General features: G+C 38.7%; 1 protein-coding gene across 1 annotated transcript; it reads right to left on the bottom strand.

Moving 5' to 3' along the window:
- Nucleotides 1–612: 612 nt before the first annotated feature.
- On the bottom strand, nucleotides 613–12309 carry LOC103460885 (attractin-like protein 1). The gene is made up of 8 exons (XM_008403206.2): nucleotides 11187–12309; nucleotides 6984–7067; nucleotides 5596–5709; nucleotides 5284–5412; nucleotides 4987–5195; nucleotides 3504–3678; nucleotides 1592–1679; nucleotides 613–894 (listed from the first exon to the last, which is right to left on the bottom strand). Exons 1-8 carry the CDS (start codon nucleotides 11435–11437, stop codon nucleotides 613–615), a joined length of 1332 nt encoding a protein of 443 aa, XP_008401428.1. The 5' UTR covers nucleotides 11438–12309.
- Between the last annotated feature and the right edge of the window lie 75 nt (nucleotides 12310–12384).

The following is a 12384-nucleotide window of genomic DNA, read 5'->3' as shown; positions in this document are numbered from 1 at the left end:
AAAAGTTTTTCAAAGTTTCACTTTTGCAATGCACGTTTTTCTTATTTTCTTATTGCAACGTGACTAAATGTGGAAAAAGTTTTGCTTTACAAAAATGTTTGCAAGGCAATGCAAGAATGGAAACAACTAAAGTGAGCAGTGCGGGAAAAAAAACATAAATAAAAATTATTTTCTGCAGTAAAGTATTTATAAACAAAACAAGAACAAAATACAAATCTTAAGACAAGATTTGTTTGTATTTAACTGATCGTCATTTATTCTTCATGTCAGCAAGTCGGCAACAGACAGAAACAATTAATCAGCCATCAGTGAAATAAACAGCAGACATGATTAACGTCAGTCATTCTCCTGTCATCCTATGCATCATAAAAGTTAAACATGAAATTGTATGCTGTTTATTATTGTAACTGTTTGGCTTATGTCGTTTTCCAACTTTATGATTTTTTTTTATCAACTGACTGAATCAGAAAAAAGTCAAATCAGTTCATTTCATGTGGTTTACAAATGAGTTAAAAACTAACCTTCACTATTCAGTGTAAGAGCTTTTGAAGAGGAAATAAACTTTTAAACTAGAAATGGGATGACTGAGGTCATCAAGCGATACTGGGTTTCTCAGCGGAGCTGGGACTCACTCAGGTTGTACTCCTGTACGTTGCTGATGTAGCTGTAGATGGGGGAGTAACCAAAGATGACCAGCATGATGGCCTCGCCACTGCTCAGCTGCACGCAGTGGGCCGTGTGGCCCTCCACAGCGTAAACCTGAGCCTGGGCCGGCGAGCCGACGACGGGGCTTCTGCGTTGCCACGTCCGACCTGGCATGTTGAACACCCACAGCTCGTCCGTCACGTTGCCCCAGCTGGCTTCAAGCTTCCCACCAAACATGTAGAGGTCGTCCTGAAAAGCATAGAAACTTGATTGGTTTGTTACAGAATGCATGGGAGGAAGAGGATACTAACGGAAAGATTATTGCAAGATTGATTCAATTTAATCTCAACCGATATTGTTACAATATTCAAAAATATCACAAATATAAGACTCTCAAAAAATCCAGCAGCCCTGATATCTACAGCTTTTTCGCTATGCGACTCATACCCAACTTTTCATGCCCAAAACAATCCGACTTGTGTGACTTCCACATGTTGTAAAATCTGTTATGTATCCGACAATTTTACGTCTTCGTCGTGAAACGTACATCATAATTCTACACCAGAAGAAGCCGGACGTGGTAAATCTGAATAACTGGAGTGCAGACACTGGATGGAGCTTTGATAACACTATCGGCTCCCATTGTTCAACAAATTTAAAATCAATCCATAGGCAAAAGAATCTATGATCACTTATGTAAACAGCATCTACATTAATTCTGAATGCAGGTGGCTAAAAAGTCTAATTGCAATCACAGTTTATTAGCAGTATTTCAACAAAACATAATAAAAAACTGGACCTACTTTGTGAATGTAGATTTAGTCATTCCTCCCTATATATGTTGAATAAAACCTCCTGTTTTGTAACAATTACTGTGATTTTATAGAAGTATGTCAGACGTGCACAGCAGAATGCAACACCTGGGTGTCTGTCGTGGTGTAGATACCTGGAAGGCAGCAAGTGAGTGTCCGTATCGTGGCACAGGGCCACCGGTGATGGGCACCGTGTTCCAAACGCCGCTCTCCAGATTGTAGCTGCAGAGAAACAAACGTCACATGTCAACTAAACCTCCAACATGCAACAAGAAATTCCATTGAAGATACATATAAAATCCACTAAAATGCATATGCAGTTTGTTCCACTGTGGCAAAATGGTTTGATGTTTGATCAATAACAAAAAAATAAAGGAATGTTATAATATTTTTAGAACTAGAATTATTTGGTAACACTTTATTTGAAGGGGTGTGCATAAGACTGACATAACACTGTCATAAACATGACATAACACCTGGACATGAAGGAGTCTTCATAAATGTTTCACTGTTGTCATGATGGGTAATTTGGTAAACAATGACACTATTGCAAAGCTGCACTAAAAGTTTAACCAAATGTCAATCAGAAGTGTCAACGTTGCATTCTTTGGTAAATAATGACACTTTTAGTGCAAAGTTACATTAAAACTTGTGTTAAAAGTCCATTAAAAGTGTCAACTTTGCATTAAATATATTATTATTTACCAAATGATACTTCATGACAAGTCAAACATTAACTAAGACTCCTTCATGTTTATTAAAAATAAAAAATAAAGCGTTACCCAACATTCTAACAGTAATAATCAATAACATCTAATAAATGAGCAGTAACATGAGTGATTTTTGCTTTTTTTTTTTTACCAGAATGTACCCAGGTATATGCTTGTAGGCGACAGAACTGCTAATGACATTCTGCCTGCAGCAGTTTTTAATAACCATTATAATTATCAGAAAGTTCTTTGAGATAAAATCTCTCTTCTGAGGAAGACCTAGAAGCGGTCTGACAAGTTTCTATGGTGTGAGAAGCATCAGCACAACAAAGGAAAAGAGATATAATTGAATGCAAACTGTCACAATAAGAGACAAAGGCATACATAGTCTGCACTTACAACTAGTTCCCAAGAAAATTAAAATTGCCTGTAGTTTCTTGTAAAGTGCAGTTTTGGTTCAGCTTTTTTTCTTTTGTAATAATTGTATAAAGACAATGCAACCATAAAATAAGCCTAGTGTGTCAGATTAAAAGTCATTTCTGAAAATACTTTCTAAGCAGAACTTTCTTTAAACACATATTTTGGTTTTAAACATGTTTTTTATTGATCTGATTTAATATTCAAATCTTAAACATCTTGTTTTCATTAGCTGTAATCAGAAAAATGAACAGAAATGAAAGCTTGAAAACAGTCTGTGTGTAATTAATCTACCTAATGTATTTCACTTTGTTAATATAGTGTAAATAAACATTCTTAAACCCTTGAATACATTCAAGATCAAGATTCAGATACATTCAGAATCAATGGTGGCTTTTTTCCCACTCATGATGTTGGTTTGGATCTGGTCACTTGCACATCAACCGTTGCCTTTATTTGTAAAGAAGTAAACAATGCTTTGGTTCAGCCGCAGGCCCTGCACAGTGATGAGTGTACATAATTTACAGCTTGTGTGCAATAAACAGGAACACCTGGTCACATCAATGCTCTGTTATTCAAACAAGACAGAGCAGGAACGTCAGGAATCTTCATCACACCTGGTGATTAATAAACACTGAGCCGAACGTCAACGACAACAAAAAGCCGTTCATATGGAAACACAAAACCTCTAACGAACCAAAAATTCCAAAGAAGCAGCTTCTACTACAAACTGCCCACACCGGCTTGTGATCTCTCCAAAATAAATCAGAAAAAAATTCAGAGAATAGTGGCAGATATCCCTAATAACCAGACAAAGATCAAAAGTATTTTTTCACTGGTTTCTATTGAAATTTCTTTAAGCCGTCTAATTTTAAGACCATAAATGATTAGGTGACTCAAAAAATATATAGCAACTTACTTGAGAATCATCTGGAATGAGCTGTAGTTGAATGTGTATCCACCCACCACCCACATGACCTTCTCCTGCACCACGGCCTTATGGGAAGCCCTGGCGAGGGAGGTGCCAAAGGGCTTGACGCTTGGGAGGATCCAGAAGGACTCGGTTGAAGGTACAGTCAGCGAGCAATCTGGGCCTGCAGAGAGGGAAGGCATTACGACATGCAAGTTAAAAATACAATAACGCAATACAACAAGCTCTTTGCAACACATCCACACTGACTTTTAGGTTTCCATGCCCCTTAAATATGAACTCCTTTCACATTTTGTCATGTTCCAACTGCAAACCTAAATATGTTTTAATGGTATTTAATGTGATAGTCAAAGTTTTTATAACAAAAAAATGTCCAAGTGTGGTGAACATTAGTTTTCTGTCCCTTTCTAATGTGATACTCCTAAAACTCAGAGCAAACAATTGAATTCAGAAGTCAGTTAGCTAGTAAATAGAGATAACCTGCGTGTTATTTATACAACCAACTCTGCAAAGGCCTCGAACAACATCTGAGAACAAACATCAAGGAACACAGCAGACAGGTCAGGGATAAAGTTATGAAAGTTTAAAGCAGGGTTACATAATAGAAACAGTATAGGAGACTGTAAATCTAACACACCAAAGTTTGTTGCTGTCATATAACGTCATGTAAAGAAGATCAAGTGATGTCAAGGCAAAAAAATAATTAAAATAATAAAAATACATGCTCCTAAAGTTCACCATTTTTAAGATGCAAACTGTATCTGTATGTATGGCAGGAATATTTTCACTAATAAAAACTGCAAGCAAGCCAAACCTAAACATAAGCCTGAACTAATCAAATGCAAGAAGTTGCCAAGCATCAATGTGTGTTAGTGAAGGGCATGCTGAATTACTGTCAAGTTCCATCATGCAAAAGCTTTTGCTTCCTTCCAGCTGGAAAAATATAATAAGGCGCAGTCAAAGGGCTTATCAACATGATAGCAATCAGCGTTACATTGTGTCATAACACAACACAGCTGTTCCTGTTTCCCTGGTACCACACTGCTCATGACATCAACCAACAATTTAGCATATGGTGCAGAAAAATTCTGCCAACATTTCAAAAGAGTGGAGTTATCACAAGGCTTCACCAATATCTTGCTGACGCCTGAAGATCCAGATCTGGTTCATTTTTAAACAAAGTCATAATTTTGTGCTCTATGTATAAAAATACCCTGATTTTAGAGGAAACCTCATTAGAAACGTGGTAATCAAGATAGCACRAATAACAGTCGATTTTATTCTAAATGTAAGCAATAAGAAAACGTCCTACTTTTTTTGTAAATACTGTGAAACCTCGGTATTTTTCCTCAAGGTTAACATCCTGTGAAAATCCATACCGGCCTATATCAGCATTCACAGCCCACCCACTTGCAGAAGTCACTTTGACTTATAAGCGTCATCTTTTTCCTCTTCCCCCCTCGGCTCTCACCTTGCCAGCTGTCGTTGCAGACACACAGCTTCTCGCCGGTGAGGTCGCAGTAGCCGTGGTCGGGGCTCCCGCAGTTGTTCCTGCAGTAGGGGATGTCGCACGCCTCGCCCTTCCAGTACTTGTCACATTCACAGTACACTCTGCTGGCGACCGAGTTCCCCGGCGTGCACTTCCCATGACCGGAGCAGTTATTGGGACAAGAGTTTATCCTGGAAATAAAAATAAATGAGTAGAAAAGATTGGTTCAAGTAATTATCAGCTGAAATACAACTTAAATGCTCAGCGTCAAATACTTACGAGTAGAGTATGTTAAATCCTGTCAGATTGTAGGCAGCGTCGCTGAAAAAGTGAAGCAGTGCGTAGCCTGAAGTCGTCTCAACTTCAGGAACCGTCTCGTTGCCTCGTGTCTCTGGTACGATCAGGCCACTGTGGAAATATATGCACAAACCCATTTAGTGTTTTTAAATACTTCTAGAGAAATGTTACAAAAAATGATCAATCTGAAACAGAAAAACTTCAAACTAGTGACATAGAAAGTGGTTTCTTTTTTTTTTCTGACTTCAAAGTTTAGATGTGTGCATATCGACTGATCAATCTGGAGTTTCTCACCTGAAAACAGCAACCAGAGGAGCATAAACAGAGTCCCCGTCATAGACGTACATGTGGTCCCAGCTGCACTCTGTKGCAAAGTGGTTGAATCTTAACCGCAGAACCGCATTAGGGCTGAAAGAAAAAAAACATCCACGTGTTTCTGTCTGATAAGAGAGAGTTGGAATAATGTTTACAGCTTAATTTGGGAAGGAACATGCAGAAAAAGATGCTAATAAAAACATTAGAATTAAAAAACTATAACTTTAAAAGTCATTTCATGCACCAGGAATCAGCAACAGCTACAAAAAAATATATATTATAATGTTTAAATTCACAGGGCATTCAACTGCTGAAGTAGTTTTTATTTAGTTCAAGTAGTTACACTCRGCAATTTGAGTTCTTTATGAAAGAAAACAGTTTTGTAGTGAATTTAAAAAGCAAAYATGAATTAATGATTGTGTTTTGGTCCAATAATGCTCTTAGTCCACAGAAACATCCCAAAACCAACTGGAYCTGAGAATAGCAAGCTAACTTTGGCTAATTATATTTCTAGTTTAAAAAAAAAAGATTCTAAATGATGGTTAGAATTGGCATATAGAGGCTCTTAATCCTTAATCCAGAAACACAATCATACAGAAACTTTTGCCTGTTCTGTTAAGTTTTATGTTATGCCGTTTAACCATCATTTGCTTTTAAAGGATGACTAAAATTAAGTGGGTGCTCCCACATTTGTGTCCACATCACTCCAAAGAAGCCATCTGCCACAGGAGGTTTTGAGGATTCTTGGTAACTTTGCTTCAATTTAGCCAAAGACCATCAGAAAATGTTGATTGGAGCCACAGCTGTGGRCGTATTTTAAGATCACACCTGGAACTCTTTGCTTTCTCGTTTGATACCAKGACAAAGTCAGAAAAAGAACTGTGAAGCCCCATAAGTCCGGATCAATCTTGGGGGGAAAAAAATCATATGGTTGAATGTGTCACGTTTATCTGTACAAAGAATAATGTGCAAGTACAGACATGATTATAAGAACATGYGACTATAAATGACTAATAATATCTACAGGGAGGAGTTTGACCGCAAGTATTTTTGCTTGATCAGGCCCTTTGATAATATTTCCTACAAGYTGACCACCGTTTTGTTCCACAATGAGTGGAACAACAGGAAGTATTGARCCTTTTTATACAAACTAAAACACTGATTAAATACATTTTTAACCACATGGTTTGCCTGTTTACCAGTTGGGATTAATTTGGGATAAAATGGCAGCATCTGAGTAATAAAAATGACTGYAGCACAGGGACAAATTGTCCTGAAGCCTTTTTACCGTCAAGGTAAATATCAAAAAATTCTCAATTTTGCTGCGACTGTTCAGCTTCTGCGTAATAATCGAATGAAGGACTCACTAGGCCTCAATGAGCCAGGTGCACTTYGTTTTGAACTTGTAGTTGAAGGGCCCGTCGGTGAGGTAGCCTGAAGGTTCTGTCAATCTGGAAAACRAAAAACAAAACAAAACATTAAAAAGAAATTGTTTCAGTGGATTGGTATGCACAGAGTGGAAAACATATTAATGAAACAATGTCAACGCTTCATCCCCCCAGTGAGAGGATGTGGTGATTCAGCTATGATCAGATTTTGTTGTTATGGTTTTCTCCCCTCAGAGGGAAGGGTGACCGAACATCAAAACATGAGTTCTGTTTATGATCACCTCCCCCCGCCCCTATGATGAAGCCTCTCTGCCCAGATGGGAGGGGTCTCTGCTGTGGGCCCACACACATCCAAATGCTTTCTGAGTATGCAGGTTAAAAGAACTGTGTTTCTTTGCAACCCATTCAGCTCCATAAACTGATTAAAAGGAATAGAAATCACAATCACAGCTCTCTTTTTTTAATACTAAACCAAAACAGAATTTTCCCAAAAACTAAATAATCCAAAAGGCCTAAATTATAACTTCACAGTGTGTCTTTAGTTCTGCAGATTAAACAGTCAGCATTGAAGGAGCCCAGTGAGCACAGRAAGAGGCCSAAGCAACCAAAAGATACCATTTACAGTCTTTAGTAAAAGGTCCTTTAATCCTTAGAAAAAAAGCCTTTAAGTGACCGCCCACTGTTATGTTTCACAAYGACAGAGGCTGTATAATTAGACACCATCTGTAAGAAAGGAGCCCGAAAATGATTTTCCTCTCTGATGTTTGGGAGCAAATGCATCACAAAAACATGGCATGCTTGATAAAAAAAATTAAACACAAACTGACTGCTGCACTATTAGACCCTCAGACAGTTTTAAACTCTCCGATTTAAAGTAGTTTGAAACTRGGGGGGAAAAAAACAGCACATTGGAAAACTATTTCAAATTCTTCTATGTTAGGAACTGAAAAATTCTGTGCATTTTCTTCGTATTTTATGTAGCAAACCAACACAACATAGTGAAGATTATTGTTTTACAAAGTCTGAAAAACGCGAAAAAGTGGAGGAACTGCGACTTTACTCCGAGTCCGTCAAAGATTTTATTTGACAAAAACATAAAAAGTCCACGGGGCATACATTCTTTTTTCAAGATCCTCGCACTATATTCCTTAAAAAGAAAACGGCTTTTACTCTGGCTCCTTCCCACTAAGCAATGGAGATGAGATCTTATGAATTAAACATGCAGCCAGAGAAAAGGCAACATCCAGAGGATGTTTAATTGTCCAAAAAAAGGATTAATCTTTCATATTGCACCTGAAGCTACYGTGAGAAACGCAATCCGTTTGGCAGCCTCATGCGGTTTACAGAACTGCGACACCACACACACATAAACATGAATCAAAACAACGTTTCCACACAGTTATGGTCATGCCACATGTTATAGAACGTCACAGTTCGAAAGTGTCTTATGTTTTGCATGTTGTTACTCCACAACATGTCTGATGACAACCAGCAACAAAAACCTGTAACCACATTAAGTACAACGCTATTTATAGAGATCGAGTTACATCTGCGCCACTGAGAGCGGCTAAGCTGTAATGAAAGGCCATCCAACAACATTACCAAGCTAGCAGCCATTAATTCTGCCATTGCATCCTTAGATTTTATTATATCTACCCTATTTGTTTTGTCTTGCATCGCCACCAAATGACACATATTCCTTCCTTTTGAGAATTCATCCAATAAMAGCACTGCTGCTGGAGAGGTTTATGGAAATTTAAGTGGATTACAGGTGTTTCCTCAAAGCCACTGGGTGCTCACTCTTGTCACAAAGCCAAACTGATTTATATGTTTGGGGATTTCATTGAAAATCTATTTGCAACTGTGAGTCAATAAGCCAGTGCACAGGAAAGTGTTATTGGTTTAGAATATGTGCTGCGATGCCGAGAAGAGACAAAGATCTTTTATTTGGAAGATCTTATGACACAGACCTCTAAACACTAAATCAAGAGAATAGATTTGATATGGAATAGGGTACGCTTTATCCAATTTACATCTTTTTATGGCAGGATTTCATGCTTTTCTTTACAGAAATTTCTAGAGGTCCAGAGTCATATTAGCTTTTTTTATTTGTATTTTTTTCAAAACATAATGCAGTTGTTTATTATGTATTTACGGGAGATATTTCTGCAAGAGAGAGGGTGAATGAATTGACAACCAGATGGATGATTAATGCATGGACATATGTATGAATGCATGGATGGATAAACATAATAATATAAGGAAGCAGTGACAAATGACTTAATAGGTATGTGGACAGATGGATAGTTACTATACTGAATGCACAAATTATTACACAATGGTGACTGTCCACACAGACTGCTGAAAAACGTCACTTCCTCTAAAAACGAAAACCCTGATTGTGACAAAACATGCTTTATATGCACAGGTGCCTAAGTTCAGTTTGTTCTAGCTTATTACAGCATGAAACACCGCGTTTCTCTTGGCCTTAGCATAGTTTCCAAACCTAATGTCAAGTGCAACCTTCTGACATAAACAATTCAACAACATACTAAAACCCGTTGCTTTAAAGCGACTTTTCAGACTCCTTTACTCTATTTCTTTTTAACAGTTTTAGAAAAAAATATTCAGACCAAGCAGAATTTCTAAAGAAAAACAGTATTTTTAAATGTCTTTATTGCTTGCTAACTCAACAAATAGTTTTTGCAGTCAGATTCTCCCACCATTTATACAACGATTGCATCAGGAAAATTGCCCCCGATTCTTTTTGTCTAGTTTTACACCATTATGATTTCCCCACCCTAATTTAAAAGCTTTACCATGGCATCACTAAAATATAGCTATGGTTTGCACCAGTGGCAATTAGAGATCATCCTACTGGCTAAACATATTACCGCCATGCAGTGTAAAACTAGCACAACACTTAAAACTTGATACATAATTACATATGGCACTCAATTGCAAACATTGATATTGAAATGTTGATGGTGACATTGTGCGGCTCTAATTTATACTTATGTCAAACAACACATCTTTGAACACTATTAATAAGGTAATTTCTAAGGGAAGTTGTGGGTAGATCTGAGAAGACGTGTTGGTGAGGCAGCCTCCAAACTTGACTCGGTTCCACCTGTTCTGTCAAGAGGAATGGGCCAGAACTCCAGCAAACTATTGAGAGAAGCTTTTGGAAAGAGACCCGAAAGGCTGGATCCAAGTCATACAGATAAAACACAACACTACTAAATACTATACAGGTGTGAAGCCTGCATAGAAATTACCTAAAGTATTAAAGATCCAAATAGAGTTAAAAAAAAATGAAGGTTGCTCCATCACTTCATATTTTAAATACTTTTTGATTTCCTGCTTGAGCAGTAAACAAAATAATTGGTAAACCTSGCATTTTTTAAATGTTAATAAATAAATCTCTGACAACTTCTCGGAGCCATTTAGTGACTAAAAATAATATTGGTATTACTAACTCACACAAGARAAGTTTGGTCTAATTTAAATTTAGACCATGAGAAAATTTGTGTCTCATTATTMAGTGTATTTAAACGTCTGGTTTCAACTGTAATTTACAATTATCCCGTATCTTGTGTTGATTTAAAGTCCCAATGTAATACCCTGAAGCTTGGGGGCCAAATCAAAATGTTAAGCTGCTGTGTTTTGTAGATCACCAGTCAGAGCCTGCTGTTTGTGTGTAGCTGCCAAAATTACTGTGTTGGATTCTGGATCTCGTTGTGCTGTAGGCTCAATAACAATAAAATGCTTTTGACTTTTATGTGATGGAAATAAAAGTTTTACAGTTGCTCAGTCAGAATGTTTACTTAAAAAAAAAAAGAAGAAGTATGAACCCGCTAGGTAAAAGATAGTACAGTACATCATGCCGGTTTTGAAAATGTTTGTGTTGCGTTTGCAGGTCTGCTAACTTTTTCCACAATTACGGGTTTTGAGCAGGACTCATCCTGTTACGCAGTGAGTCAGCAGGAGTGTTTTTGGTCATTTGCACAAGCAGGACCCACACATATGTTGTTCCCGTCTCCTGATGACTTTCACTGACACCGATTTCCTAAATTAAACAGCAGCCACTGGATGCTGCTCACCTACTGATCCCTGCCTCCGATCGTTCCTAGAGRAATTACTCAGAGCCCGGCATCGGGAAAGGGATTTCGGCCCACTTACTTGAACCTCCCCTGGCAGTGCTGGCATCGATCTCCGACCCATCCTCGCTCGCAGACGCAGGATCCGTTGATGCATTTCCCCGAGTTACAGCTCTTGTCACAGGATTTCGCCGGGGAGGCGTGCGTTAACAGCACGAAGGAAAACAACGCATACACCACCAGATATTTGTGGATTCCCCTCGGATGGCTCCTCGAAACTAGCTTCGGCCCGAATAGAAAAAGTAGAGTCTTACATCTTCCTCCAATCTCCATGGTTCCTCTTCTTTCTTCCTCCCCTCCAGGTCGACCAAGCGGGGCCTTCTCAGAGAGAAAGCCTCGACTTCTCAGGACGCTTCAACTATAACAAAGAAGTCCTGCATGTTCGCTGAGTGGTGGGCACACTCGATTAAGACTTAAAAAGGCCTAAAATAATTGCAATGTGTGTCTATTAAAGCTGCTCGGTTAACCGCATGCATGGACTCGGATTGAGAGGAATTCCCGTCACCACTTCTGCCTTGGAAGCGGCTATTTAAAGAAACAATAAACGTTAAATCAAAAGCTGCTGTTGGCTGAATATTCTCATAGGCCAAACTAATACGGTTTGTTAGCCTGCGTAGCTCATTTGCAGTTTGATACGTTGAATTAGAACCATTCTCTCGCAAATACCGTCTCAGCAGCCATTTTAATGCGTTAACAAATCTCTATACTAAAAGCGGGTAGTTCCTCTAGCAACTGGGTTTTCACCGAAGATTTTTTTTTTCCCACCTAAATAGTCACACAAGAAAACCCAAAAGTGGTTGAAGCGTTTGTAGTCGCCAGAGTCAGAGAACAGGGTTGCCGCAGTGGCTGTGCTGTGATGTGGGATCCGTGAGGGCTATTCTTGCCCCTCTGCTGCTGCTCCTGCTGCTGGGGGGTATTTTCAGCGAACAGTTTAGCTATTCTTCACCCAAACAGTCGGTTTCCACTGCGGTTCCAGACTTCTTCAAGCGTGGCTTTCTGTCACATTAACGTCTGTTGTTAACTCCTTTATATTCCAGCTGGGGGGGGGGGAATGGTCTCGTTTCTCTCGAAGCTTCACAACAACAGTCAGCGATGCGAAGCTAGGCAGCCAGAGCTCTTCAGGTTGGAGAAAACTAAACAGAGCACGCGCATGCGCACTGCAAACAAGCTCCACTTAAAGACACAGCGCTCAGAAACGGACACAGTTGGCCACAGCAACA

This window comes from Poecilia reticulata, unplaced genomic scaffold, assembly GCF_000633615.1.
Source record: "Poecilia reticulata strain Guanapo unplaced genomic scaffold, Guppy_female_1.0+MT scaffold_321, whole genome shotgun sequence".
NCBI lineage: Eukaryota > Metazoa > Chordata > Actinopteri > Cyprinodontiformes > Poeciliidae > Poecilia > Poecilia reticulata.
Note: the sequence above shows the minus strand (reverse complement) of the source record. Positions and strands in the feature narration are given on the sequence as shown.